We start from the raw sequence: 26819 nt of genomic DNA, 5'->3' as shown, positions 1-26819 counted from the left end.
CAGTTGATTTTACGTTACTTGATTTTTATTCAGGGTTTTTCACGGAAGATCTCTATAGATCTGTTGACCCTTGCCAGAGATTCGAGACCTATTACGGTCTCCGAATTTAAGACCTTCCTGGGCCTATCTCTCCTCGTGGGCATTGTTAAAAAAAAGTGAGCTGCGGTCATACTGGTCCACTGACCAATTCATCATATGCCCATGTTCTCTGCCTCCATGACCAGGACATGATACAAGCAGATCTTGCAGTTCATGCATTTCAATGACAAGGAACTCTGTTGTCCTCAGTGTGACCCTGGATACAATCGGCTCCACAAAATTCGTCCTCTTGTAAACTACTTCAACCAACAGTTTGCAGCCTTATTTACTCCCGATCAAGTTGTCTGCGTTTAGGAATCCCTGATTACGTTTTCTGACCGCTTGTCAAACAGCATCTTCCCAGCAAACATGCCAGATATGGGGTCAAGATGTATAAGCTCTGTGACAGGGCACCAGGCTATACATATAGTTTTACGGTTTACAAGGGAAGAGATAGTCACGTGGAGCCCGAGAACTGCCCAGACTACATAGGGAGCGCTGGTAAGATTGTGTGGAACTTGGTGTCACCCTTATTCAGAAAGGGGTATCACTTGTACATGAACAATTATTACACAAGCGTGACACTTTAGTCGCCTTTTTGATTGCGTAATTGGCGCATGTGGCACCATGCGATCTAATCGCCATGGCTTCCCCCAATGGCTTGTAGAGTCCCAACTTAAACGGGGGGGAGAGAGCCTGCTTGAAATGTAATAATTTGTTAGCAGGGAAGTGGAGGGATAATCGGAATGTTTTCATTCTGTCCTCCCTTCATGCAGATACGACAGTCCAAATTCCTACAGCGACTGGTGTTGTGGAGAAAACCTTCTGTGTCCACGAATACAACCTTAACATGGGAGGGGTGGACCTCAATGACCAGTTGCTGGCGCCGTACCCAATTGCCCATAAGGCCAGATGCTGGAACAAAAAAAGTGTCTGTATATTTATTCCAATTGGCTCTGCTGAATGCTTATGTGCTATATAAAGCTTCAGGACGAACTGGATCCTTCCTTAAATTCCAGGAAGAGATCATCACAGCCCTTCTGTTTCCAGACGGTGCTGTAGCTCACCCTCCCAACGCAAATGCAGTGAGCCGGCTGCATGAGAGGCATTTTCCATATGTCCTTCCTGGTACCCCACCCAAAGAAGCCCCCAAAGAAAATGTTGTGTCCGTAGAAAACACGGATTTAGGCGTGACACGCGCTTTTTTTGTCCCTTCTGTCCTGACCAACCTGGTCTCTGCATCGGTGACTGTTTCAAATGCTTCCACACACTTGTGGAGTACTAGCTTAGGGTACAGCATTGCACAGTTCTAGGGCACACTTACACAGGGCCTCAAAAGATGAGATGGCCATCACATTTTGAGAGACCCTAATCTGGAACGTTTACATGAAAGTGCAAAAAAAAAATAAATAAAATAAACTACACAAAAACAATAAAAAAGCCAAAAATTGTTTTGGTTTTATTTTTCTTCTCTCTCTTATGTTCGCTCTCTGTTGTCCGCTCTATTGTTCTCACTCTATTGTTACTGTATTTTAGAACTGTAATGTTTTATTTTTGCTATGTTTTATTGTATTTGCTTTGCAGATATGATATGTCTTACTGTTATACTGTAATGTTTAAGTGTTAACCAATATTTGCTTAGCAGGTATGCCATTCAGCTGCAGCACGGGTTTATTTATTCTGACAGCAACAGCGTTTGCTCTCATGATACGTAAATCAGCGACTCCAGCGCTGTAGGAGGTGATTTCACCACCACAGTTAAATTAAAAAAAAAAAAAAAATTATGGTGCATGTATGCCCATAATTAGAAGTGGGTGGATGAAGGGTGGTATTCTAATGGTGGTCATACCCACCGATCAATCTTTTTCGTTCAGCCCACAGGCTGCATGTAAAAAAAAAAAAAAAAATAATAATATTACAATATATGCCCAACAAGGACCAGCAACGTACTGGTATGCTGCTGGACTTTGAGTGGTTATACCAGAATGATGGCTGCAGGTTTAGGTATCATTTTGGTATCATTCTTTTCAGCCAGTGGTCAGCTTTCATGTAAAAGCAATCCTAGCGGCCAATTAGCCTCTAGACCAGTGGTTCTCAATGTTCTAGTGCCGTGACCCCTTGATAACATTTCCCAAGTTGTGGGGACCCAAGGCAAGACACGTAATTTGCACCCCTAACCTGCAGACATTTACCACTCCCTGAGTCCTTTTATTGGCAACTATAATCGCAGGTAGTGTTACTCACTGTGTCTCCGGTTTCACTGTGTCTCCGACTTTGTGGTGTCTGGTAGCAGTGACACCTATGCCGAAATAAGGAGATAAGATCTCCTCCAGCCCCTCCCACTTCACAATCCTCACCAGTCAGCTGACCTCTAGTCTCTGCCAACCAGCCATGCCGTGAATTGAATGGGTGCCTGCGAAGAGGCTGAGTGGGCGGCCACGATCTCCATGAACAGCCGAGCTGGGCGGCCGCAAAAAGGCTGGGACAACGGTGCGGGCTTCAGGAACAGCCCAGGATTAGTGACCTCTGGCAAATCATCATTCGACCCCCAGGTTGAGAACCACTGCTCTAGATTGCTTTTACAAGCAGTGGGAGGGAACCTCCCCCCCACAGTCTTCCATGGTTTTCTCGGGCTCTCCTGTCCCAACAGGGAACCCAATGCACCCGGTGCTTCCGCGAGCTGATCAGAGACCAGAACGGCTCCAATCATCTCTATGGTCTAAGAAACCGGAAAGCTACAAGCATTTCTTGACTTAGGTTTCGCCAGATATAAACATCGCCATTGGGAAATTGGGAAATCATTTTATCACGCCGATCTTGGTATGGTCATATGCTTTGAGGGCAGAGGAGAGATCTAGGGTCCAATAGACCCCAATTTAAAAAAAAAAAAAAAAAAAAAAAAAAAAAAAGGGAGGAGTACTAGTCACTACCTATTGTTGCTATCCTAGGGGATATTTACATTCCCTGAGATAATAAAAATGATAAAAATAACCAAAAATAAATAAAATAAACCACCCCAGCCCCCCCCCCCCGTACTCACGTGCAAACGTGAACGCAAGAGTCAGTCTAGTGTCATATGTAAACAGCAATTGCACCATGCATGTGAGGTATCACCACAAAGGTCAGATCGAGGGCAGTAATTTTAGCAGTAGACCTCCTCTATAAATCTAAAGTGGTAACTGTAAAGGATTTTAAAGGCTTTTAAAAATGTAGTTTGTCGCCGCTGCACATTTGTTCGCAATTTTAAAGTATGTCATGTTTGGTATCCATGTACTCGGCCTAAGATCATCTTTTTTATTTCACCATACATTTGGGCAATATAGTGTGTTTTAGTGCATTAAAATGAAAAAAAGGTTTTGTTTTTTTTTCCCCAAAAATAATTGCATTTGAAAAATTGCTGCGCAAATACTGTGTGAAAAAAAAATTGCAACACCCACCATTTTAATCTGTAGGGCCTTTGCTTTAAAAAAGATATATAATGTTTGGGGGTTCAAAGTAATTTTCTAGCAAAATTAAAATATTTGGCAGAAAGGGCTTTTTGAAAAGTAAACAGCCCAAGCTATTTGCCGATGGTTGCTGATGTTGAGTCCATGGAATATTTTATATTTTGCCACAAGTTTCGGAAAAAAATACCAACTTTTTTTGCACAAAGTTGTCACTAAATGATATATTGCTCAAATATGCCATGGGCATATGTGGAATTACATCCTAAAATGCATTCTAACGCTTCTCCCGAGTACGGGGATACCACATGTGTGAGACTTCTTGGGAGCCTAGCCATGTACCCCCCCCCATGACCCCATTTTGCAAAGTAGACATCCCAAGATATTTTTGCTAAGAGGCATTGTGAGTATTTTGCAGCTCTCATTTGTTTTAGAAAGAAAGAAAAGAAAAATTTATTTTTTCTCAAAACTTTGTGACAAAAAGCGAGATCTTCAAAATACTCAACAAGCCTCTCAGCAAGTAGCTTGGGGTGTTTACTTTCCAAAATGGGGTCATTTTTTTTGGGGGGGGGGGGGTTGTGCTATCTGGGCATTTCATGGCCTTCGAAACTGATAGGCAGTAATGAGAGAAATAAAAAATTTACGCCCTTAGAAAGCCTGAAGGCGGTGATTGGTTTTCGGGGTCCTGTACGCGGTTAGACTGCCAAAAAGTCCCACACTTGTGGTATCCCCATACTCAGGAAAAGCAGCAGAATGTATTTTGGGGTGTAATCCACATATAACCATGCCATGTTTGAATATATCATTTACTGACAACTTTGTGTTAATAAAATTAAAAAAAAAATTAATTTTCCCAAAACTTGTGGCAAAATATAAAAAATATTCCATGGACTCAACATGCCACTCAGCAAACAGCTTGAAGTGTCTTCTTTCCAAAATGGGGTAATTTGGGGGGTTTGTGCCATCTTGACATTTCATGGCCTCCGAAACTGTAAGTGAAATTACCATTTTACGCCTTTAGAAAGCCTGAAGGCAGTGATTGGTTTTCGGGGTCCTGTACGAGATTAGACTGCTAAAAAGTCCCACACATGTGGTATCCCCATACTCAGGAAAAGCAGCAGAATGTATTTTGGGGTGCCATTTTACATATGCCCATAGCATGGTTGAGCAATATATCATTTAGTGACAACTTTGTGTATTTTTTTTTTGTCATTTTTCAATCACTTGTGACAAAAAAATAAAATATTCAATGGGCTCAACATGCCTCTCATACTGCCCTGCCATTTTTGCACCTCAAGAAATGAGATAGGCAGTCAAACTAAAAGCTGCGTAAATTCCAGAAAATGTACCCTACTTTGTAGGCGCTCTAACTTTTGCGCAAACCAATAAATACACGTTTGACATATATTTTTTTACCAGAGACATGTGGCTGAATACATTTTGGCCTAAATGTATGACTAAAATTTAGTTTATTGAATTTTTTTTTTATAACAAAAAGGAGAAAATATTTATATTTTATATTTATATTATTTCAAAGTTTTCACTCCATTTCCGTTTATATCGCAAAAAAAAAAAAAAAAATTGCAGAGGCAATCAAATGCCATCAAATGAAAGCTCTATTTGAGGGGAAAAAAGGATGCAAATTTAGTTTGGGTACAGCATCGCATGACCGTGCAATTACAAGTTAAAGCAGAGCAGTGCCAAATTGTAAAAAGTGCTCTGGTCATTGAGGGGCCAATTCTTCTGGGGCTGAAGTGGTTAACTGACCAGATCAATATCCCAGGAGTTTAATTGACTTGATACTATACTCCGATTATAAAGTGTTCCTTTAATTTTTTTTCGAGCAGTGTATGTCCAAAAGGGGAAATTTTGACCCGATGTTCAGGAGGTAAAGGTTGTGTGCGTCAAGAGGGAGCCCTTACCAAAGAAAAATTTGGCCTGGATTGGGGAATTAAGGTTGGAGTTCTTAAGGAACAATTCTGAAAAACCTGGAGTGAAGTCAGGGTTCTGGTTGATTGGGGTTAATGGTCCTGGGGAAGAGGACAAATGTAACTTCTGACATGTAAACTGGAAGGTATGGAGAGTTGGTCCAATTAATGGGTGGTTAATACAGCTAGTCGGGGATTGGGATATGGGATAGTCTGAGCCAAGGGAGTTGTCACAAAGGGATATGAGAGAACACGTATTCAAGATGAACCCAAGCTTTGGTTTGGGCACGTACCTGCCAGTCTACTATTCTTGCCAAATGGCATGTCCAATGGTATATGCATACATCTGGGAGGCCTAAGCCTCTTTTCAATTTGCGCAATGTCAGCTTGTCGTATCCTAACCATGGACCCTTCTTGTCCCATATAAACTGGATGCAGGCCTGTTTGTATGACGTGAAAAAGGCTAGTGGTAGTTTTACCTGGATAGTTTGCATGACGTGTAGAATTCTACAAGAGAAAGGCCCGAAGGACCATTTCAGCAAAACCTGTTGAATGGTTCTCAAAAGTGGGAGAAAGTTTCTGGAATAAAGATAATTTAGTTTTGAGGGAAGCTGGACTCCAAGGTAGGTAATAGCATCTCGCTTCCAGCCAAAGGGCCAATTGGATTTGCATTGGGACAGGGTATCTTGAGATAGTTAAACATTCAGAGCGTGGGATTTGGAAAAATTGATCTGGGAGATTTGTTAGAGTCTTGAAGAGGGAGAAATCTTTAAGCAGCTTGGGGATCATGACATGAGGGTCTGTAAGGAATAATAGGAAATCATCCGCAAAAGCGGCTAACATATATGCGACCCTCTTAATGTCAGGATTCAATCTAAGTCTTCGTAATAGTGGTTCCAGCGTCAAGACAAAAAAAGAGGGGAGAGAGAGGACAACCTTGACGCGCTTCACTTGAAATGGAGAAGGCATCTACAGGTGACCATTAACACAGACTTTTGCTGTGGGAGAGGAATACAGAGCTTGAATGAAATTGCACACATTTTATCTATTCCCTCAATCTAACCAAGACCCGACAGCAGTCCCTTTTATAGGGAGGCCGGTGGAGGGGATATCGGATATGTTAAATGCCTGATCGCATTTATCATTACAGCAGCTAGGATTTCAATTGTCCTAAAAATCCTCTTTGAACTCCTAAAGGCCAAACTGACATGGATTATGATCAATGAATACATAGCTGCTATTCTCCATGTCTCCCACTTCGAGAAAACATGGGATCTCTGGATAAAATATCTCTCAGGACCCTCCTGATCTGGATGGAGGGACACTTGTAAAGTAGATCGAGGGTGCACATCTTGTAACTCTCTATTTTTTTCTCTCTTCTTCCTTCTGCATGTTGGTTCTTATGCCATTGTTGGTTCTGTTTGACTTTTTTCATATATACACCAGAGAAGGGCTACGAAACCATATGGGTTGTAGTTAACTACATGATACAACCTGAATCGACCTAGTATTGTTTTCTTAATGATTATGTTCTAGCTGTTTCCAGTGTGTTTAGGTCGCTTACAGCCCTGTTACCTGACCAAATTGGAGGTTACTCATAGGTGGTTTACCATTTGCTGACACTTATCTGCAACCATTACTAGAATATCATGGATTGACCAACAACAAACAGTAAAACTAGTGTGCAAAAACCACACTCTCAAATAGACGCGGGGAGCCGCCAACATAAAAGGAGTGTACTCACAAAACTCAAGACAAATCTAAAATATATATGTGGCACTACCTCATCTAAAATAAAATAACTAAAGAGTAAATAATCAATGATACTAATAGAATAAAAAATCCTCAAAGTAGCGTAAAATAATCAGGTAAGTAGCAATGGCATGAATAAATGTGCAAAAAATATGATGATTAATAACGTGACCTCATTAATAAAAAGTGCATAGTGCATAAAATAAACAATAAAATAAGCCAAAAATATGATAACTGATGAAAAGAGTAAATATTCAATAATACTGATAAAAATCCTCAAAGTAGCGTAGAATAATCAGGTAAGTAGCAATGGCGTAGATTAAATGTGCAAAAAAGATGATAATTAATGACGTGACCTCACTAATAAAAGTGCATAGTGCATAAAATAAACAATAGAAAAAGTGCCAAAAAATGTGGATACATAATATTATAAACTATAAAAATCAGAAAAAAATATTCCAGAAGAAGAAGACTCCATCCAGTGAAACTCTAGCATAAAGAGCAATGACATACACTAAATACAGGGAATGTGTGAACTCCTAATAGTGTTAACCATACACTGTATATAAAATCAAAAAATAATACACAATTCAGAAAAACTCCAAGCAGCGATCCGAAAAAAATCTAACAAGTGGTATGAAAGTGCAAGTGCAATAATCAGTGTAAATAAGAATATAAATGTGAAAAAAATGCTAGTGAGCTAATAATATATATTATTAAGACAGAAGAATGTCCAAACAAACGAAAAAGTAGAATTAAAAAAAAAAATGATAACGTGCAACTCCCGATAACAGCACGGTGCAGATCTTCTAAAGATAACAAAAGTGCAGGTAAGGATCTTCTAAAGATGATGAAGAAAGTGCAAGTGCAGTAAACAAAGCTCTGTGACGGCCAGTGTCCGATAGTGAGTATGTCAATCCAATCCGGTTCCGGGGTGCACTGAGCGTTTCCCCCAGCCACTCACCTGTAGTTGCGGCCCCCAATGGGCCGCATCGAGCGTATGCCCACAGGCAATAGAGCAGTAAGATGGGGACAGGCCTCTGGTCGTTGTCATAGCCTCCCGGGACACAGATACACTGGCCACAGCTCAACACTCTCCTGCACTCAGTGGGTATCCTCGAAAGCCCTCAGATGGATAATGGGAAAAGGGATGGCTCCACAGTGTAGTATATTAGAAGTTTTTTTCATAAAAAATAACAGCAACTTACATAAAAGAGTCATGCGTTCCACAGTAAATACAGGAGCTTCCGAGATCCAGGAGGAGTTGCCGGAGACATTATGTGGTTTTTGGATAAATAACGCAGACTCTGCTGGACCTCTGGTGCACTGGGACGCTTTTAAGGGCTGGCTTAGAGGTGAATACATGACTCGCATATCTGCAAAAAAAGTCGGTCTGCGCAGTCTCTGAGGCTACTAGAGGAACAGGCTAGGCTGAAGGAGGAGGAATATGTGCGATCTTCTGACCAGGCTCATTTTGTGCCCTGGCAGGACGTCCTGCTGGAGTTGTTTCTTTTTAGGGTTGAGCTTACTAAGAAATCTATGCTAGATAGCACCCAAAGGGTGTTCGAACTTGGAGATAAGAATGGCAGATTTTTGGCCTGGCTTGCCAGGGGACAACACACTGACTCACATTTGTAAAGCTGAAAGACCTAGACGGTAGTCTGACGGCTCCAGCGGCTATTAGTACAAGAATTCTGGAATTTTACAAGACTCTATATTCCTCTAGAGCCAATTTTAATCATTCACAATTGATTCAGTATCTAGACCAGGTTACCCTCCCCTCTTTAGAGCCCGGAAAATGTTCTGAGCTGGAGAAGGATATTTCCTTAGTAGAGGTCCAGGAGGCCCTGGGATCCATGCAGCAGGGGAAGGCCCCGGGACCAGATGGAATACCCAATGAATTTTATTCTGTGTACCAAGAACTCTTAGCAACTAGATTTACTTCATTATTACAGCAGTCTCTTACTTTAGATGCTCTGCCAGACTCATTTTCAGATGTGATCGTAGTGTTGGTGCCCAAACCCGGTAAGGACCCTGAAGAATGTGCCTCTTACCGACCCATCTCCCTTATTAACACGGATGCCAAACTACTGGCAAAAATTTTGGCCAGGAGACTTGGGAAGGTGATAGAGGACCTTGTGCATGTAGATCAAACTGGGTCTATGCCGGGGAAGGGTACCGATATCAACATACGCCGTCTGTTCCTGAAACTGGCTGCCACCCATGATAATGAGGGAACAAGTCATAGCCTTTATCGACGCAGAGAAAGCTTTTGACTCCGTTGAGTGGGGGTATTTATGGGAGGTATTGAGGAAATTTGGGGTGGGACCTAGGTTCCTTCACTGGCTAGGTTTATTATATAGGGCCCCCAGGGCAAGGATTAGGGTAAATGACTCCCTTTCAGATGTTTTTCTCCTCCGGAGGGGGACCAGGCAGGGATGCCCACTGTCCCCCAGTTTGTTTGCTCTGGCCTTAGAGCCACTGGCGACACTGGTTCGTGAATCTACAACCCCTGGCAAAAATTATGGAATCACCAGTCCCTGAGGATGTTTCTTCAGTTGTTTATTGTTGTAGAAAAATGCAGATCACAGACATGGCCAAAAACTAAAGGCATTTCAAATGGCAACTTTCTGGCTTCAAGAAACACTAAAAGAAATCAAGAAAAATAATTGTGGTGGCCAGTAACCGTTAGATTTATAGAACAAGCACAGGGAATAAATTATGGAATCACTCAATTCTGAGGAAAAAATTATGGAAATCACCCTGTAAATTTTCATTACAAACACTAACACCTGCATCAGATTAAATCTGCTTGTTAGTATGTAGGTAAAGAGGGTAAATAATCACACAGTGTTGCACAAGATGTTGGTTGTTCACAGTCGGCTGTGTCTAAAACATAGACCAAATACAAATACTGGTAGACCAAGGAAGACATCAAAGCGTCAAGACAGAAAACTTAAAGCAATATGCCTTGAAAACAGAAAATGTACTACAAAACAAATGGGGAACAAATGGGAGGAAACTGGAGTCAACATCTGTGACCGAACTGTAAGAAACCGCCTAAAGGAAATGGGATTTACATACAGAAAAGCTAAAAGAAAGCCATCTCTAACACCTAAACACAAAAAAACAAGGTTACAATGGGCTAAGGAAAGGCAATCGTGGACTGTGGATGATTGAATGAAAGTCATATTCAGTGATGAATCTCGAATCTGCATTGGGCAAGGTGATGATGCTGGAACTTTTGTTTGGTGCAGTTCCAATGAGATTTATACAGACGACTGTCTAAAGAAAACATGCAAATTTCCACAGTCAATTATGATATGGGGCTGCATGTCAGGTAAAGGCACTGGGGAGATGGCCGTCAATAAATGCACAGGTTTACATTGAAATTTTGGACACTTTTCTTATCCAGTCTATTTAAAGGATGTTTGGGGATGATGAAATCATTTATCAAGATGATAATGCATCTTGCCATAGAGCAAAAACTGTGAAAAAAATCCTTGAAGAAAGACACATAAGGTCAATGTCATGGCCTGCAAACAGTCCGGATCTCAATCCAATAGAAAATCTGTGGTGGAAGTTAAAGAAAATGGTCCATGACAAGGCTCCAACCTGCAAAGATGATTTGGCAACAGCAATCAGAGAAGGCTGGAGCCAGATTGATGAAGAGTACTGTTTATCACTCATTAAGTCAATGCCTCAGAGACTGCAAGCAGTTATAAAAGCCAGAGGTGGTGCAACAAAGTACTAGTGATGTGTTGGAGCGTTATATGGTTTGTTTGTTTTTCATGATTCCATAATTTTTTCCTCAGAATTGAGTGATTCCATAATTTATTCCCTGTGCTTGTTCTATAAATCTAACTGTTACTGGCCACCACAATTATTTTTCTTGATTTCTTTTAGTGTTTCTTAAAGCCAGAAAGTTGCCATTTGAAATGCCTTTAGTTTTTGGCCACGTCTGTGATCTGTTTTTTTTCTACAACAATAAACAACTGAAGGAACATCTTCAGGGACTGGTGATTCCATAATTTTTGCCAGGGGTTGTAGTCGTATTGTGGGACTGGGGGTTGGCCCTCTGGAGGAGGGAATCTAGGCACCTAGGAATCAGAATATCGAGAAATCCTCGGTCCTTTCAGCGCCTTAACCTGCAGCCTATAGTCGCACGCCTTAAAGACCACTGCTCCAAGTAGGCTAATCTTCCCCTCAATTTACTAGGGCGCATAAATGTATTGAAAATGATTTATTTAGCTAAGTTTAATTATATCTTTCGGAACTGCCCTACATGGATACATCAGGTATTTTTTAAAGAAATAGACGGCTGCATTGGATCCTTTTTATGGCCGGGATCCTCCCCTCGGATAGCCAGATCAAATCTTCAGCTCCCTGTCAGTTGTGGGGGCTTGGCCTTACCTAACCTGCTGGTGTATTATTGGGCGGCCATGTTAGTCATGGTTAGGTGGTGGTTTGAACAGTCTAGGGCCAATGCAGCGGTCTGTTTGGAAGCAGCTATGGTGGGTTCCCTTAAAGAGTAATCTGGTGTATCGTGGAGCCTCCTCCAGTCCTGCCCTCTCGGGTCCCACTAAGACTACGTTATGCATATGGGGGGTGGCTAGAACACGATTTTTGTCTCCCAATAGGTGGTCCCCCTACTGTCCGTTATGGGGAAATCCTACCCTCCCACATTTTAGGAAAATCCCTGACCCACAATTAACGGCCCGTCATGGAATTAAACTTCTGAAGGATGTTGTCACCTCTGGAGCCATGGTTTCCTTTCAAGACCTGGTAGGGCGAAGTGGCCTTCCTGCAGGGATGCTGTTTCGCTACTATCAGTTGCGGTACGCTTTCCGTGCTCAGTTCCTGACACCACCTGTTCTTGAGATGGATGTGGTCGAGGAATTATTGGCACAGGAATCCCTGAATAAGCCCCTTCCGGGTACTATATTTGACGTTACTTCGAACGGACTCAAAAAAATTGGATGTACTGTGGGACAAATGGAGGGCTGATATCCCATCCCTAGATAGAGAGACTTGGGAGGAATGTTTTGAGAATAGCTCCCAACTGGTGATATCCTCCAGGGACAAATTAATACAAACCAAATTTCTGCATATGATTTACTTCACGCCTCAAAGACTGCACAGAATTTACCCACAGAGGTCCCCGAACTGCCCGAGATGCCAATCTCCAGATAGCACCTATATACACACACACATGTTCTGGTTGTGTCCTAGACTCTCCTGATATTGGGCCGCTGTCTTTGAATTTATTAATGTGCGTCTCCAGTTGGAGATACCCCTAACGGCAGAGTTGGCCCTACTGGGTATGCAAGAGGATGACCAGAGACCTCAGTATACTAAACTTTTGCTTTCATTGCTGCTCTTTTATGCCAAAAAAAGATCCTGCTTAAGTGGACTTCCCCCCTGCCACCTACGGTGAGGTCATGGTAAAATTCAGTTAATGCTATTCTACCAATGTATAAACTATCCTATATGAGTAGAGGCTGTCCTCAGAAATTTGTAAAGGTCTGGCAGCCATGGACTGACCCCTTCTGATTTGTAATGTCCTTCTTGGTACCCTTGCCTTATCGGTTTATGCTGTACTGTATATGACTGGGCTCTGTGCTTGGCACCCCCCCCCCATGACACTAGATGATGGATAACTCCTTATGTTCCTGCCCTGTGTAATGTCTGCCTTCAATATCCTATTATTATACTGCATACTGAGTATTGCATATATATTATTCTTCCATTGATGTATCCACTGCAAAAATGTTATGTCTTATAATGTATTGTGATCCATTTTTTCAATAAAGACCAACCTTGTTGTAAAAAAAAAAAAAAAAAAAAAAAAAGAAGAGAGAGATACAGCTTCCGCCACTCTGGAACCAGGTGTTATATTGAAGCATTGACCGCAAGAACTAGACGACACTAGCTTAGGTGCAAACTGGAATGGACTATTGGAAATAAACACAGAATACATACCATACAAAATCAGATAAGAGCCTGATTACATCATCCTAAACAATGCAAACTGTAAACAGTAATATCATTAGCACATCTAAAGAATAGCCAACATAAACCGTAAGCTAATTAACAACTAGTCACCTAGACAAGCCTAGGTGACTCAGGTCAGTGACCACCAAGACAGTTCAGCACCAGTATTCAAAACAATTCAGGGCTGTCCAAATTTCATTAACCAGCTTTCTTTTCACATACATCTTCTTATTGAGTTTCAAGTTGGCAGAGACCATCATGGCTTCCTTGACTGTTAAATGTGGTAATGTCATCTTGCATTATATAACAGGACATCTTCCTGAATGTTTGTAGCTCCCCAAAATGCCAGGGTCCATAGTCAGTAGGCTAGAGGCTACCCTGCCCCTCCAAAAGCCCCTCTCCCGGTTGGGTCTGTCACATTTCTCCCCAATCAAAATGAGACTAACCAGGTCCCAGACCTCCACCTGGTATGAACATGCATTAGTATGGCAGAGTAAACCCACATAGGTCAGTACACATGATCTACATGCTACCTAGAGCCATGGAGACACTGTAGGTGCTGGGAAGAGGCCAGCAGTGCTTTGCCCTGGTGCCTCTTCTGGGGACCCTGCATCATTCACTCCAGCTAACTGTTGGGGAGGGAGGCCAGCTTCCCCCATTCCCAGACTGTGGATCTGCTGCTGAGGGAGGACAACCACTTCCTCTCCTAGACTTTGGGAGAAAAGGTGGTCATCCTTCCTCCCCAGCGGCAGACCCAAACTGTGGATCTGCCGCAGGGGAGATGAGCCAGCTGCTCCATCTCCAGTACTCTCATCCAGCTTCTGGGAAGACATTTCTCTGGTACTTTCTCCCAGGTGTACGGATCCTTGCTGGGGAGGCAAGACAGTTTTCTCCACTCTGGCTGAATGTTGGGGAGGGAGGATGACTACCTCCCCTCCAGGACTGTGGATCTGCTGCTGGAGAGGAAGGACTACCTTCTCTCCCCAACCGTGGATCTGCCACTGGGGAGGGAGGATGACCACCTCCTCTCCCTGGTCCTTGGCCTGCTGCTGGGGAGGGGAAATGGCTTCTTCCCCTCCCTTGATCTCGGAATGCCACTGGGGACTGATGATGGCTTCCTCCCCTCCCTGCATCTCACTGCCACTGGGAAAGAACAGTCACCCGCTCTCCCTAAGCCCCTGCCACTGCTGCGGGTGTGGGACAGAGGTCTTGGACCCTCTGTATGGTTGCACTTCAGCTGAAGGTTCAAGCTTCTCTGGATCGACCTGTTGCTGGGGAGAAACTGCCCAACCTGGTTCCCTGGAGCTCCAGAAGTGCTGTGGGTACTAAGCAGAAGTCAGTGGTGCTCTGCCCTGATGCCAGCTCTTCTACTGGGAAACAAAATGAAAATTAGGTGGCCTTGCACAAATCCTTCAGAGCCAATGATTGTTGTAGGCAGAAGTCAGCAGCACTCTGCCTTGATGCCAGCTGTTCTGATGAAGGCTCACTGGGTCAATCCTCCTCAGCAGAAAAAAAAAAAAAAGTTAAAAACTTACTGGTAAGGTTCTTTCCCTGGGTCTTTCAGGGCAGCCACCTGAGACACCTTGGCTCCTCCCTTCCATTGGAAAAACCGCGCTAGCCCCCTTTAAAAAATTTGTACTTCCCCTGTCGACTCCTCAGTTTTCTTAAAGCACCTCCAGCCAGCTGGGGAGACACAAGAACACACGTAATAGCATAGTCAATACTCCTATGTAAGGAATTCAAAAGCATTCCATATATTTGGGTAGGTAACCGGTGCTGTCCTGAAAGACTCCAGGAAAGAATGTTACCGGTAAGTGTAATTTTGTTTTTCCCCTAATCAAGCACTTACCCTTAGGGCAGGACTACAACTTGTAGGACCTTGCATCCAAAGGCCTGATCCTTTTCTGACAAAAGGTCAATTCTGTAGCGTTTGACAAAAGGTGGTGAAATGACCATGTTGCCGCTCTACAGATCTGCTCTGGAGTAGCTCCAGCCCTCTCCACCTGTGATGCCGCCATAGCTCTCGTGGAGTGTGCCCTAATATCCTCTGGGACATTCATACCTCCCAAAATGTAGGCCTAGCCAATAACTTCTCTAAGCCACCTGGCTAAAAGTACACCTTGAGGCTCTGTGCCCCTTCTTTGCGCCTAAAAATAAAACAAAAACGGAATCAGACTTCCTGAATTACTTTGTTTTATCTAAATACTGAAGGACGAATCTACTCATGTCCAGCATATGATTTTTATATTCTTGCTCCCTAGAAGGATATGCACAAAACTAGGGAAAAATAATTTCTTCACCTCTATGAAATTTTGAGGCTACCTTAGGCCAAACCACCGGATCCATCTTAAACACAATTCGATCCGGGAATATCTGAAATTTAAAAAAAAAAAAAAAAAAAAAAAAAAAAAAAACCACAACAGATGTCTAATTGTTAGAGCTTCTAGTTCTTTCACTCTCCTGGCGGTTGTGATCGCCACCAAAAAAAATAAATAACTACTTTAAAGAGTTAACAACTTTACAGAACATTCCTCCTGGGGTTCAAAGGGCCCCCCTACAAGGGCCTGTAAAACCAGGGACAGGTCCCACTTGGGGAATGTTTAAGAAGTCCTTAGCCTTCAACAACTGCTCCTCAGTAACCAGGCAGCCAAGTTCCATCATTCCCCCTGAAGGCAACACACTGGTCCCTGAAGGAGGAGATCCTCCCAGAGTGGTAACATCCATGGAGGTTCCACTGCTAGTTCTTTTAGAATAGAGAACCACGCTCTCCTGGGCCAGTGTGGTGCAACCAGAATCAGAGATGTGTTCTCTGTCCACAACTTTCTCAGGACCGCTGGTAAAAGAACCAGAAGGGGGGGGGGGTGGCATAGCATCTGGAGAAAGTCCAACTCTGCGCTAGAGCATCCACTCCAGTATGCCGTCCCCCTTTTCTAGGGAAAAGAAGGATCGAACCTTTGCATTTCCCCTTGAGGCAAACAGATCCACTTGTGGGACTCTCCATTTCCAGGTGATCATTTTCATGACCTCTTGGTTGAGGCGCCAGTCGCCCTCTTTTAGCCTTTTCTGGCTGAGGAAGCCGGCCACCTGATTCAGTTCCACCTTCAGGTGAACTGCTGAAAGGGACAGCACATTGCTTTTGGCCCAATTCAGAATTTCTGCTGCTAGGGACCACAAAGTTCCACTCTGTTCCCCCTTCTTGGTTTATGTACGCGACTGCTAAGGAGTTGTCAGACCTGACTTGTATGTTATGTCCCCGCAGCTCCCTGAAAAGTAATGGGCACTAAAAGTACTGCTCTCAATTCTTTCCAGTCCAATGACCTTCTCATTTCTTTTCTCTTCCAGGAGCACTGCACCAGCCGGGGGCCTATATCTGCTCCTCACTTTGGTGACCGGTATGATCCACAACCGCCCCTGGGCCAAGTTTTCCACCTTTCTCCATCACCAAAGTGATCTTTTCACCTGTGTTGGTATGTGTATCAGGACGTTTAATGACCATTGACTGCAGTCCCAAACTTCAGGATAAGCATCTCTCAAAGGGCGCAAATTTAACCCCGCCCATTGCACTACCGTAATAGCGGAGGTTAAGAGCCCCAATGCGAACATCTCCTGTCTCACTGTGATTGGCCGATTGTTCTGCAGCAATTTCATAGTGTGCTCTATCTTCTGCACGTTCTCCTGGGGCAGGAAAGAAAAAAAAGAAAACTAACTTTTTGTGGTGTCGAATCAAACTCATACCCCAAATATGTGACCCGTTGTGAGGGGATCAGGTTGGACTTTTCCAAGTTTAAAAGCCACCCCAGGCTTTTTAGAAAATCTCTGGTGTACTCTAGATCCAAAGTCAACTGCTCTTGTGACGACACAGAGAAGTAGATAGTCTAGGTAGACGACTACCGAATTGCCCCTGATGCGAAGAAACGCCAACTCCTCTGTCATGAGTTTGGTGAATATTCGGGGCTAGGTAGACAGGCCGAATTGAAGTGCCTGAAACTGTAGGTGAATGGTTTCTTCCTCCGTTCTCACTGCCAACCTGAGGAATTTGACAACTTTGGGCAACCAGAATGTGTAAATATACATCCTTCAGGTCTATGGATGCCATGTAGCAGTTTGGTGGAAGCAGCACTTCCTATACTGAATCTCTTGCAGGTTACCGACAGGTTTAGGAGCTTTAGATTTAATATCAGCCTGAACTTGCCTGAGGGCTTCTGCACCACAAAAAAGTAGAAGCCCCTGCCTACTTCTGCCAATGGTACTTGGCTTACCACATTTTGTTCCTTCAACTCCCTTAGCGTATCCAGTAGGCCCCTGGTCTTTTCTGCGTTTCTCGGAAGGTTTGTGATAAAAAATTTAGTTTGGAGGAGGTTCTGAACATTCTAGACCAGTGATTCTCAACCAGGGTTCCTCCAGAGGTTGCTAGGGGTTCCTGCATCATTGGGACATTTCTGCCTCTCAGATAAGTTCCTACCGACACCATTGATCTTTTTTTAGCCATCTGTAAGGAGGGAGTTCTTCCCAATGACCACAAGTGTAAGGACCATTCTTCCCACTGACCATCACACTAATGTATCATGAGTTGTAGATTTCTAATTTTTAGCAGGGGTTCCCCGAGACTGGAGAACTATTTCAAGGGTTCCTCTGTGTTGAAAAGGTTGAGAATGACTGTTCTAGACAATACCCCCTCCTTACATTCCTTAGAATTAATTGACTGGAAGAGATCGCTTCCCACTGTGGGAGAAAAAAAAGCGCCCAATCTTCCCCCCCACCATGGTCAGTTTGTCATCAAGTTTTACAGGCTTGGTTAGGAGGGCAAAAAATTGCTAATCCTTCGCCCTTTGCTTTCTGTCCCCAGGGCCTTTTTTGACTCTTGCCCCTCAGTGCCTCGAAACGATTCTGTACCCACGACCTTTTCTTAGCTTGTTGCAGCAGTTTACACTTAACTGGAAAGGACTCTGTCCTCTGTACAATCGAGTACTGCTTCCAGTCCGGGGCAAAAAAGTAAGTCCCCTGTGAGAGGAATCCCACATAACTTGGCCTTAGAAGCACAGTCACCCTGCCATGTCTTGAGCCATAGAGCTCGCCTTGTGGAATTAGCCAGTGCCAAGGACCTTGCGGCCATCCAGGCCAACGCTGCTGAAGTGTCCGCGAAGAAGCATAGGAAAGGAAGATAACACTGACTCCTTAGATATCCCTTCTTCAACGTGAGCCTGTAATTGAGTCAGCCAGAATTCCAAATTGCGGGCCACCACTGTGACCGCCACAGCTGGCTTCAAACTCCCAGCAGTGGAATCCCAGGATTTTTTCAAAAGAGTCCATTCTCTTACACATAGCATCTGACAAGGCCCCACGTCTTCGAAGGCCAAGTCAGGATGCCGACACCTGATAGAAGGCTGCATCTAGTTTCATATTCTTGTTCCAAACTGACCCTGGGTGCTCTGAAAAGGGAAACCTTCAGCGCCCTCGAGAAAAATGGTTTCCCTTCCAGATCCTGACATTCTTTTTTAATTGCCTCCACCAAAACCTCATGGACCAGGAACACCCTTCCCTGCTGTTGCTCTAGGCCCTGGTACATTTGGTCGTGGAGTGATAAAGGTTTCTTATCTGCTTGGATACCCAAGGTAGTATAAATAGCCCCTAGGAGACCCTCCACTTCAAGTGAGTTTGTACCGAGAAGGTTTACTGGAATCCCATTCCAGCCCTTCTCCCTCCGATTCTGCCTGTGAGTCTGAAGCTGCACTGTCCGGCTCCTCCTCGGCCCCCTCTCTGGAGTGCCCCCACCGGTGTTGGAGGTGCTGAACCTTGCTGGACTGGCGGAGGAGCAGCCTGGGACTGTGGGACCTGAAATCCCACAAAAAACATTTTGAAATACTCAAAAGTGAAAGAAAGCTATGTGGACTGTTCCTTTACTAGGTTATCAATACATTCCTTCCACAGAATTTTCACCCAGGAGTCCTTTAGGGTGGCTTTACATGAAGGGCATCTCTTTTCAGAGCTGTGAGAGGGTCTGGTCTTGTCTGCAGATTTGCCCTGCAAAACATAAGACAACGCAGACATCAAACACCACCACTGTGCCCCCCCCCCCCACCTGCCAGTACTAACCCGCACGCCTGGAACACTGCAGGCCTCCCCCACAAGGGACTCCGTACTCCTCCCCTCTGGTGGGCACCCAAAAGGGATCCCACCCAAACCACCAGGGGAGGAAGGGGGGTTCATAGGCAAGGGGATTTCCCCCTGGGCTCCCCTGCCCTTGTTGTGGCTGGAGCTAGCATCTCCCAGAGCAGCCTGGTTCGCCTCCGCCATGCTTGCTCTTAAAAGTGATTGTAAAGCTTCAAGGTTTTTTTTTTTTTTTTTAAATAACAAACATGTCATACTTACCTCCACTGTGCAGTTAGTTTCATCCTCTTCTGTGGTCCCCCGGCGGCGCTGGTAGCTCCTCCCCACATCGTATAACCCCCTAGGAGAAGCACTCTCCCAAGAGGTTACCTTGCGGGCACGCTCCCGAGTTCAGCATTTGCTTCCATAGATGCAGAATGCCGGTCTCGGCCCCGCTCCCCCGGCACCGCGTCATTGAAGTTGATTGACAACAGCGGGAGCCAATGGCTGTGCTGCCATAAATCTATCCAATCAAGAGCCACCACTGACCAATGAGAATGGTCACGTCGCTCTCACCAATACCTGCACCGGATCCAAAGCCCGGTGCTGCACTGCAACCGAGGGGACCAGAGACATCACCTTGACCTCCCAAGGCAGCTGAAGAAAGGGTCCCCCCCAGAACTTCCTACCGCACTTGGAGAAGCTGGAGTGGCAAAAAAGTATGTAGCCAGGTAAGTCCTGGCAAACGTTCAAGGAGCCTCTGCCCCTACTCCGACTATCGGCCTCCGCCCCCCTGGCTATCTGGCCTCAGCTCCCTGCACAGTATCTCCCCTCTGGAGGAAACACCAATAACTGAGGAGCCAGCAGGGAAAGTACAAATTTAAAAGGGGGCTGGCGCTGTGTTTCCAATGGATGGGGGGAGCCAAGGTCTCAGGTGGCTGTCCTGAAAGACAACTAGGGGAAAGTCTATTAAATCCCCAGTCTCTGGAATTATTAAAAATCCAGGGCACGGGCTGGTGGCACTTGGGTCCAGCACCAGCGCGTCGGCGCGACTTCCAAACCATAACATCCATGGGTGCTGTGACATACTGTTGAGCTTCGAACAGTCTTTTATATGCTTGTTCCAGCTCCCATTCTTGTGCAACTATAAAAGTACAAAGCACATCTCAATCCAAGCTCACTGGGAAGTTCCAACTCTCTAAAATCTTGGATTTCCTCCCATTTACAGTCTGCTGTACTACCGAAATGTGGATCCACCTGAAGGGTCTCAAATATGAGTCACAGGCTGTCATAGTCATAGCCTTCTATGGGATTGCGGTTCTTAAGCCACACTTGCTCTCCTAGGAATGGTATACACATGTCCAACTGCAGCCAGTACTAATCCATGGATGCAAGGAGGACCATTCCATAATAATCTTGCTTCACTTGGAGAGCCTCCATCCAGACCTCCCAGCGGATCGCATCTCTCAATTCCAGTACATCCCGGGCAAAAGCAGGCTTTCCATACTGGGCAAACATCTATTGCATTCGCCACTAACTTCACTTCCATGGGGAACGGCTCCTGGAAGACTTCGATATCACCTCACACTGGGTCACAATGATGGTTTGGACTGCCATAGGGAGGAAGCAGATCCCACTGCTGCCACCAAATGTGACAGACCGCTTCGGAGCCCGCTTGGGTGCTTCCACCAATATATAGCTTCCTCTACTCTGGAGGAGAAAAAAAAAAAAACAACCCACACAAGAACCAGGTATTATAGCTGAACATTGCTCCCAAGAACTAGACAACACTAGCTTAGGTGCAAACGAACTGATTTTATTGGAAATTCACACAGAATATATACCACACAAAAATCAGTTAAGAGTCTGAACACACTATCCTAAACAATGCAAACTCTAAGCAGTAATATCACTAGGACATCTAAGGAACAGCCAACATAAACCATAATCCAATTAAACTGTAAGCCAATTACCAACTAGTCACCTAGACAAGCTTAGGTGAATCAGGTCAGTGGCCACCCAGACAGTTCGGCACCAGTATTCAAGATGACCCAGAGCTGTCCAAATCTCATTAACCAGCTTTCTTTTCACATACATCTCCTCACAGAGTTTCAAGTAGAAATCATTATGGCTTCCTTGACTGTTAAAAAAAATTAGGTTTTTCTATCAATAAATTTTTGCATTTTAATTATACTTTTGTCCAATCCTCGGGTATCAAATTTTCTCTAATCTTGCCAGGGGCATGTTTGGGGAAAGCAAAGGAAAGAGAGCAGCACCATCTGAGTGCAGTATATCAAGTATTTAATGGCAACAAAAGAATACACACTCAGTGTAAATAAAACGAAGGTCAGCGTGGTGGAGGCCCTTTATGGGGTTCATCATCACCTCCGGGTGTAAGGTGGATGTCAGATGGAGCGGGAGGTGCATTCGGAGCATGTGTGCTCCTTCCTCAGGCATAAGGTTCAGCCATCTTAGTGATGGTATAAATATTTCCGAGACTGATGGGCAATAAGCAACATAGATCAATATAAATGTAAATTACTACAAATACATTTGGGATATGAAGCTTGAAAAGGGAAGGGGAAAAAAAAAAAAAAAAAAAAAAAAAAGGGGGGTGGACAGACAATGAACACAGTATGGGGGGGGGGGGTGGAACGGGGGAAGAAAAGGAGAAAAAAGGGAAAGAGGAGATAAATATAAAAGTGGGAATAGAAATAATAATAAAAAATAAATACAAATAAACATAAATATTTAAAAAAATATATTTATATAAGGAAAATGATGGAATGAACATAAGAATAAAGAGTGAAAATGAAAAAAATAGTACATAGAAAATACATGACTAAAAATGCATGTTTGGGGCAGCCCCAGGTTCTCCTTTTTAAACACTTTCCGACCAGCCACTGTATATATACACAGCCACAGGTCGGCTCGATAGCGCAAACCGCCGCCTGCTGCATGCCGTGGCTCCTGCGGACTCTATGTCCATGGGCGATCCACGATCGCGGTCACTGGTCCCCAAAAAGTGTTGCAGATCACCGCCATTACCAGTAAAAACATAAAAGAAATAAAAGTCCATAAATCTTTCCCTTAGTTTGTAGATGCGATAACTTCTGTGCAAACCAATTGATATACACGTATTGTGATTGTATTACCAAAAATATGTAGAAGAAAATATATTGACCTAAACTGATGAATAAATTAGTTTTTTTATATCTTTTTTTGGATATGTATTATAGAAGTAAAAAATATTTTCTTCTTTTTTCAAAATTATCTGTCTTTTTTTGTTTATAGTGCAAAAAAAAACCTCCATTTGTGGAGAAAAAAAAAAAAAAAAAAAAAAAAGGTCAATAGGTCAATTTTGTTTGGGCACAACGTTGCACGACCATGCAATTGTCAGTTAAAGCAACGTAGTGCCATATCGCAAAAAAAATCGCCTGGTCATTAAGGGGTAAAACCTTCTGGGGCTGAAGTGGTTAATACTAACCATTGTGGCTGATGGTACCTGCCCCTATTTATTGCTATGCAAATTGAGACACACATTCAACTTGACTGTTAAATGGGGTAATATTATTGTAACGAAACGTCACACACTCCTCGAGTGCTTTCGTCATATACCGCTTCCTCCCGTCTGAATATAGATATCAGATATTCCAGCCGCACACAAGCACAAAACAAGGCGATACTTGTTTAGTTGCTGAACATGGACTCTTTTATTAGAACCAAAGTACAAGTCTTATATACAGTAAAATGGAGGTCCCCCCTCCTGCTCATATTACTCTAACAATACACCTGTACCCAGAAACAGAATTAACATGAGCTAATTAACGAATCCCTTAATGCAGCCAATGACACCGAGCCCTCCTCAGCATTGTTATTATTAAATCAGGATTTCACTACAGGTCAGACTCGTCACCGAGCTTCACACATTAGTATAAACACAGGACACCTTCTCACAATAGCAGGAGCTAATTAAATTAACAATACAAACAGTGATCTCCCCCCTCAGCCTAGTATGCAACAAACTATGGTAGGAGTAGACTATCCGGCTCCTACCCAGTTCTAGAGGCCAATGTGATCAGCTCTCTCAACTAACATGTGGAGTTCAGAATCAAACAAACCAAGAATAGTCCTTATATACGGTATATCCTGGGAGATATTGTGGATAAATATTACTGTCCCATTTTAAGTAATCCAAGATATATTTTCTCAGACACCCTGTGCCAGGATGGCACAGGGTGACTTAGACATAAGAGGTGCATGGGGAACTGAAACATGGGTTTCCCAACCTTTCCAAGGGATTCTTGGTTCCACGGGCCCTCCCGTCACATCTCTCCCCTTTCGGGAGAAGACTAAACACAGGATGAGACCCCAGACGGGTTGACTCCAAAGTTAGTCCATAGTTTCAGTCCTCTAATGCCTGTACCCACATGGTACCCCAAACAAATTGTTCCAAAAAGAGCATTACTCACCCAGCCAACCTCTGCCTCTCTCATAGAACATATGGGGGGGGGAGTGCGGACTGGTCCTTCCCCCTGGAGTCCCTTTAGCAGCAGTTAGGGAGGGAGACCGACTGCCCCAGCTCCCTGGAACTCTGTAGTTGTTGCTGGTGCTGGGCAGAGGTTGGTAGCACTGTGCCCACTTGCCAGCACTCCTGCTGGGTTTATGTTAGTGGAGACAGCAGGCCCATCCTCCGACACCAGATCAAGCTGCAGTTGTGAGGTGCCGATTGCATTCTCTCCTTGGGTCCTGATCTGCTGCTTGGGAGTGACTACCACCTCCTCACCCTGGGCCTCCAGAACTGCCGCAGGTGTGGGGCAGAAGTCTTGGACCCTCTGCCCGGTTGCCAGTGCTTCAGCTGGGTTGGTGTCATCATTCTGGTACGCCATCTGCTGGTGGAACTCCCTTTCACTGGTATTGTCTCCCAGGTGCACGAATCCTTGTTGGGGAGGGGAAATGGCTGCTTCTCCTCCTTGCATCTCTGAAATCCACTGGGAAAGAGGAACCATCACCTTCTCACCTCGGGCCTCAGAAACTGCCATGGGTGTGAAGCAGGGGTCTGCAGTACTCTGTCCTGCTGCCAGTACTTGAGCAGATGATGCATAATCTATAACATCCTCTGATGAACAGTCCATTAAGTCCATACATCTGTGGCTGGAGAGATGAGCCGACTGCCCCAGCTCCCTGGAACTCCACAGTTGTTGCCGGTGCTGGGCAGAGTTTGGTAGCACTCTGCCCTGTTGTCAGCACTTCTGCTGGGGACTCCACATCATCCGCTTCGGCTAACCATTGGGGCAGGAGGCTGGATTCCTCCACTCCCAAACTGTGTAGCTGCCATTGGGGAGGTGAGCTGGCTGCTTCCTTTTCCGTTCCCTCATCTGGCTGCTGGGATGGTACTGTCTCCCAGGTGCACAGATCTTTGCTGGGGAGGAAAGACCGCTTTCTCCACCCTGGCCGACTGTTGAGGAGGCACAACAAAACACCTCCTCTCCCTTCTCCCCCTGTATCTGCTGCTGGGAAGTGATCGCCACCTTCTCACCCTGGGCCACCAAAACTGCCACAGGTGTGGGGCAGAGGTCTTGGACCCTCTGTCTGGTGACCAGCGCTTCAGCTGGGGAAGTTCCTTGCAACTCCACAGATACTGCTGTTGGTGCTGGGCATCAGGTTGTTCTTCCTCAGCATAAAAGTCTATCAAATCCCCTGTCTCTGCAACTGGTGTCTGGGGATAGAGGTTCACCATCTCCTGTCTGAGGAACCCAGAAGATGCTATTGGTGCTGGGCAGAAGTTAGCAGAGCTCTGCCCTGTGGTCAGCACTTCAGCTTTGGGGATGGCAATCTCCAGATTTCCCACTGCCGATTCTCTGGCATGCTGCTGGACAGGCACATTCCTCCACCCAAAATCATCACATGCAGAAACAGGATCATCAAAGTCAGTCAGCACTTGCTGCATCCGCCATAAGACCTCCGCATCTATAGCTGTGGGGGAAGGTTGGCAAAGCACACTCTGCCACATTGAGGACTCTTCAGCCAGGATTTCAGAGTTGTCAACTGGTATTTCCTGATAGTCCCAGGCAAAGTGAGCCCAGCCCTGGCGCTGAACAGCCGTCTGTAGGCGATCACCAGCTCCCATTCTTGAACGGCCAGAAATTCTACATCTTCCAGTGCACTTCCGAGACATTCAGTAGCGCTTCTCTGAAATCCATAATTTCATCCAACCGCCACTCCAAATCACTCCCAAAGTTAGGGTCCCCTGTCAGCTTCACACACACAACAGTCCCAGGCTGCCGTAGCCAAAGGCTTCCATTGGGCTGTCATCATCATCAGCTGTCTGCTCCTTGTGCGGTTTTTCTCCCAAAAACAGCACCCGCAATCCATACTGCGACCAGTACCTTTCCTGGATGGAGGGGTACATTATTATAACCGCACATCTTCCTGAATGCTTGTAGCTACCTCAATGCCAGGGCCCATAGTCAGTAGGCAAGAGGCTACCCTGCAGTCCCCTCCAAAAGCCCCTGTCCCAGTTGGGTCTGTCACACCATCTTTGTTAAATAAAATCAAAAGAGAACTATAGAAATGGCAGCCTCACAGGTTGCCATTATTGTACTAATAGAGCCGAAGTTCCTATCCTCACCGCCTTTTATTTTTGCAAGTAATCTTCTGTAAAACAAGGTTTTCTAAAGAAGCCATTTGTGTAGCCTCAAACTGCACAGTCACAGTATGCAAAACGTTTCTTCCCATTGCCTCACAGCCTTAAAAATTGGTATGCCAGACAAAACTTTTTTTCCTAGCTCTGAATAGAGTGGGAAAGGGTTAGAAGATTCTGCATTTTTTATTGCTGTCTGTGCACCCATAGTGGAGATTGTCCCTTCCTTCCTGCTGCAAAGACAAAACAGGAAGTGGGGAGAAAATTCTCCAAAAGGAAATATCAACTTTGACATGTGTTACCAAAACACATGTCCACACAAAGATTTCCTCAAGCCAGAGATGTGGACTGTTCTAACAAATCAGCATAGCGCATATTGCTGAGCTGTAATTACTAGCCCACTCCGATATTCAGTGGGCTAGAAATGTCTCCTACAGTTACAGAACATTATACAGCAACAAAATGAATACTTTTCATTCATTTCTTCATTTTTTTTTTACCATACCTTTATTTTCATCTGAATGAGGTGGAGAAGGAAGCATAGAGTAGTCTGGTAAAAGCTTTGGTAGTGGTATGCTAAGCAAATCTTCAAAACATCTCTTCTTGGTCTGCAACAAGAACCACATTTTCACAAAATACATTTGTTGGTTTAAAGCAACCCCGTTTTTAAATTAGCATATTAAAGCAGATTTTATTTTACATTTTAAAAAGCCTCCTATGAGTACCTATCTGATTTCATTTAACTTTGTTCCAACTGGTCTGACTTCATTCATCTCTGAGCTAAGCATTGCCCAGCTGTTATTCACCCAAATGACAGCAGATGCAGAAATACTTATTGAATAGTAGAATGACTAGTGGGTGGCCAGAGCTCAGGGAAGTCAAGCTACTGAGAAA

At 44.4% G+C, this 26819-nt stretch overlaps 1 protein-coding gene across 1 annotated transcript in view; it reads right to left on the bottom strand.

Annotated features, from left to right (window-relative positions):
- Positions 1 to 26819, bottom strand: part of LOC141139992 (elongin-A-like) — a 210424-nt gene that overhangs the window by 106486 nt on the left and 77119 nt on the right. The window contains exon 5 of the mRNA XM_073626676.1: positions 26431 to 26533. Coding sequence (XP_073482777.1) covers positions 26431 to 26533 — 103 coding nt within the window. The remainder of the gene's footprint in view (positions 1 to 26430; positions 26534 to 26819) is intronic.

The sequence above is a fragment of the Aquarana catesbeiana genome, linkage group LG04 (genome assembly GCF_042186555.1).
Source record: "Aquarana catesbeiana isolate 2022-GZ linkage group LG04, ASM4218655v1, whole genome shotgun sequence".
In the NCBI taxonomy this organism is placed as follows: domain Eukaryota; kingdom Metazoa; phylum Chordata; class Amphibia; order Anura; family Ranidae; genus Aquarana; species Aquarana catesbeiana.
This window is presented reverse-complemented; position numbering and strand designations above follow the sequence as displayed.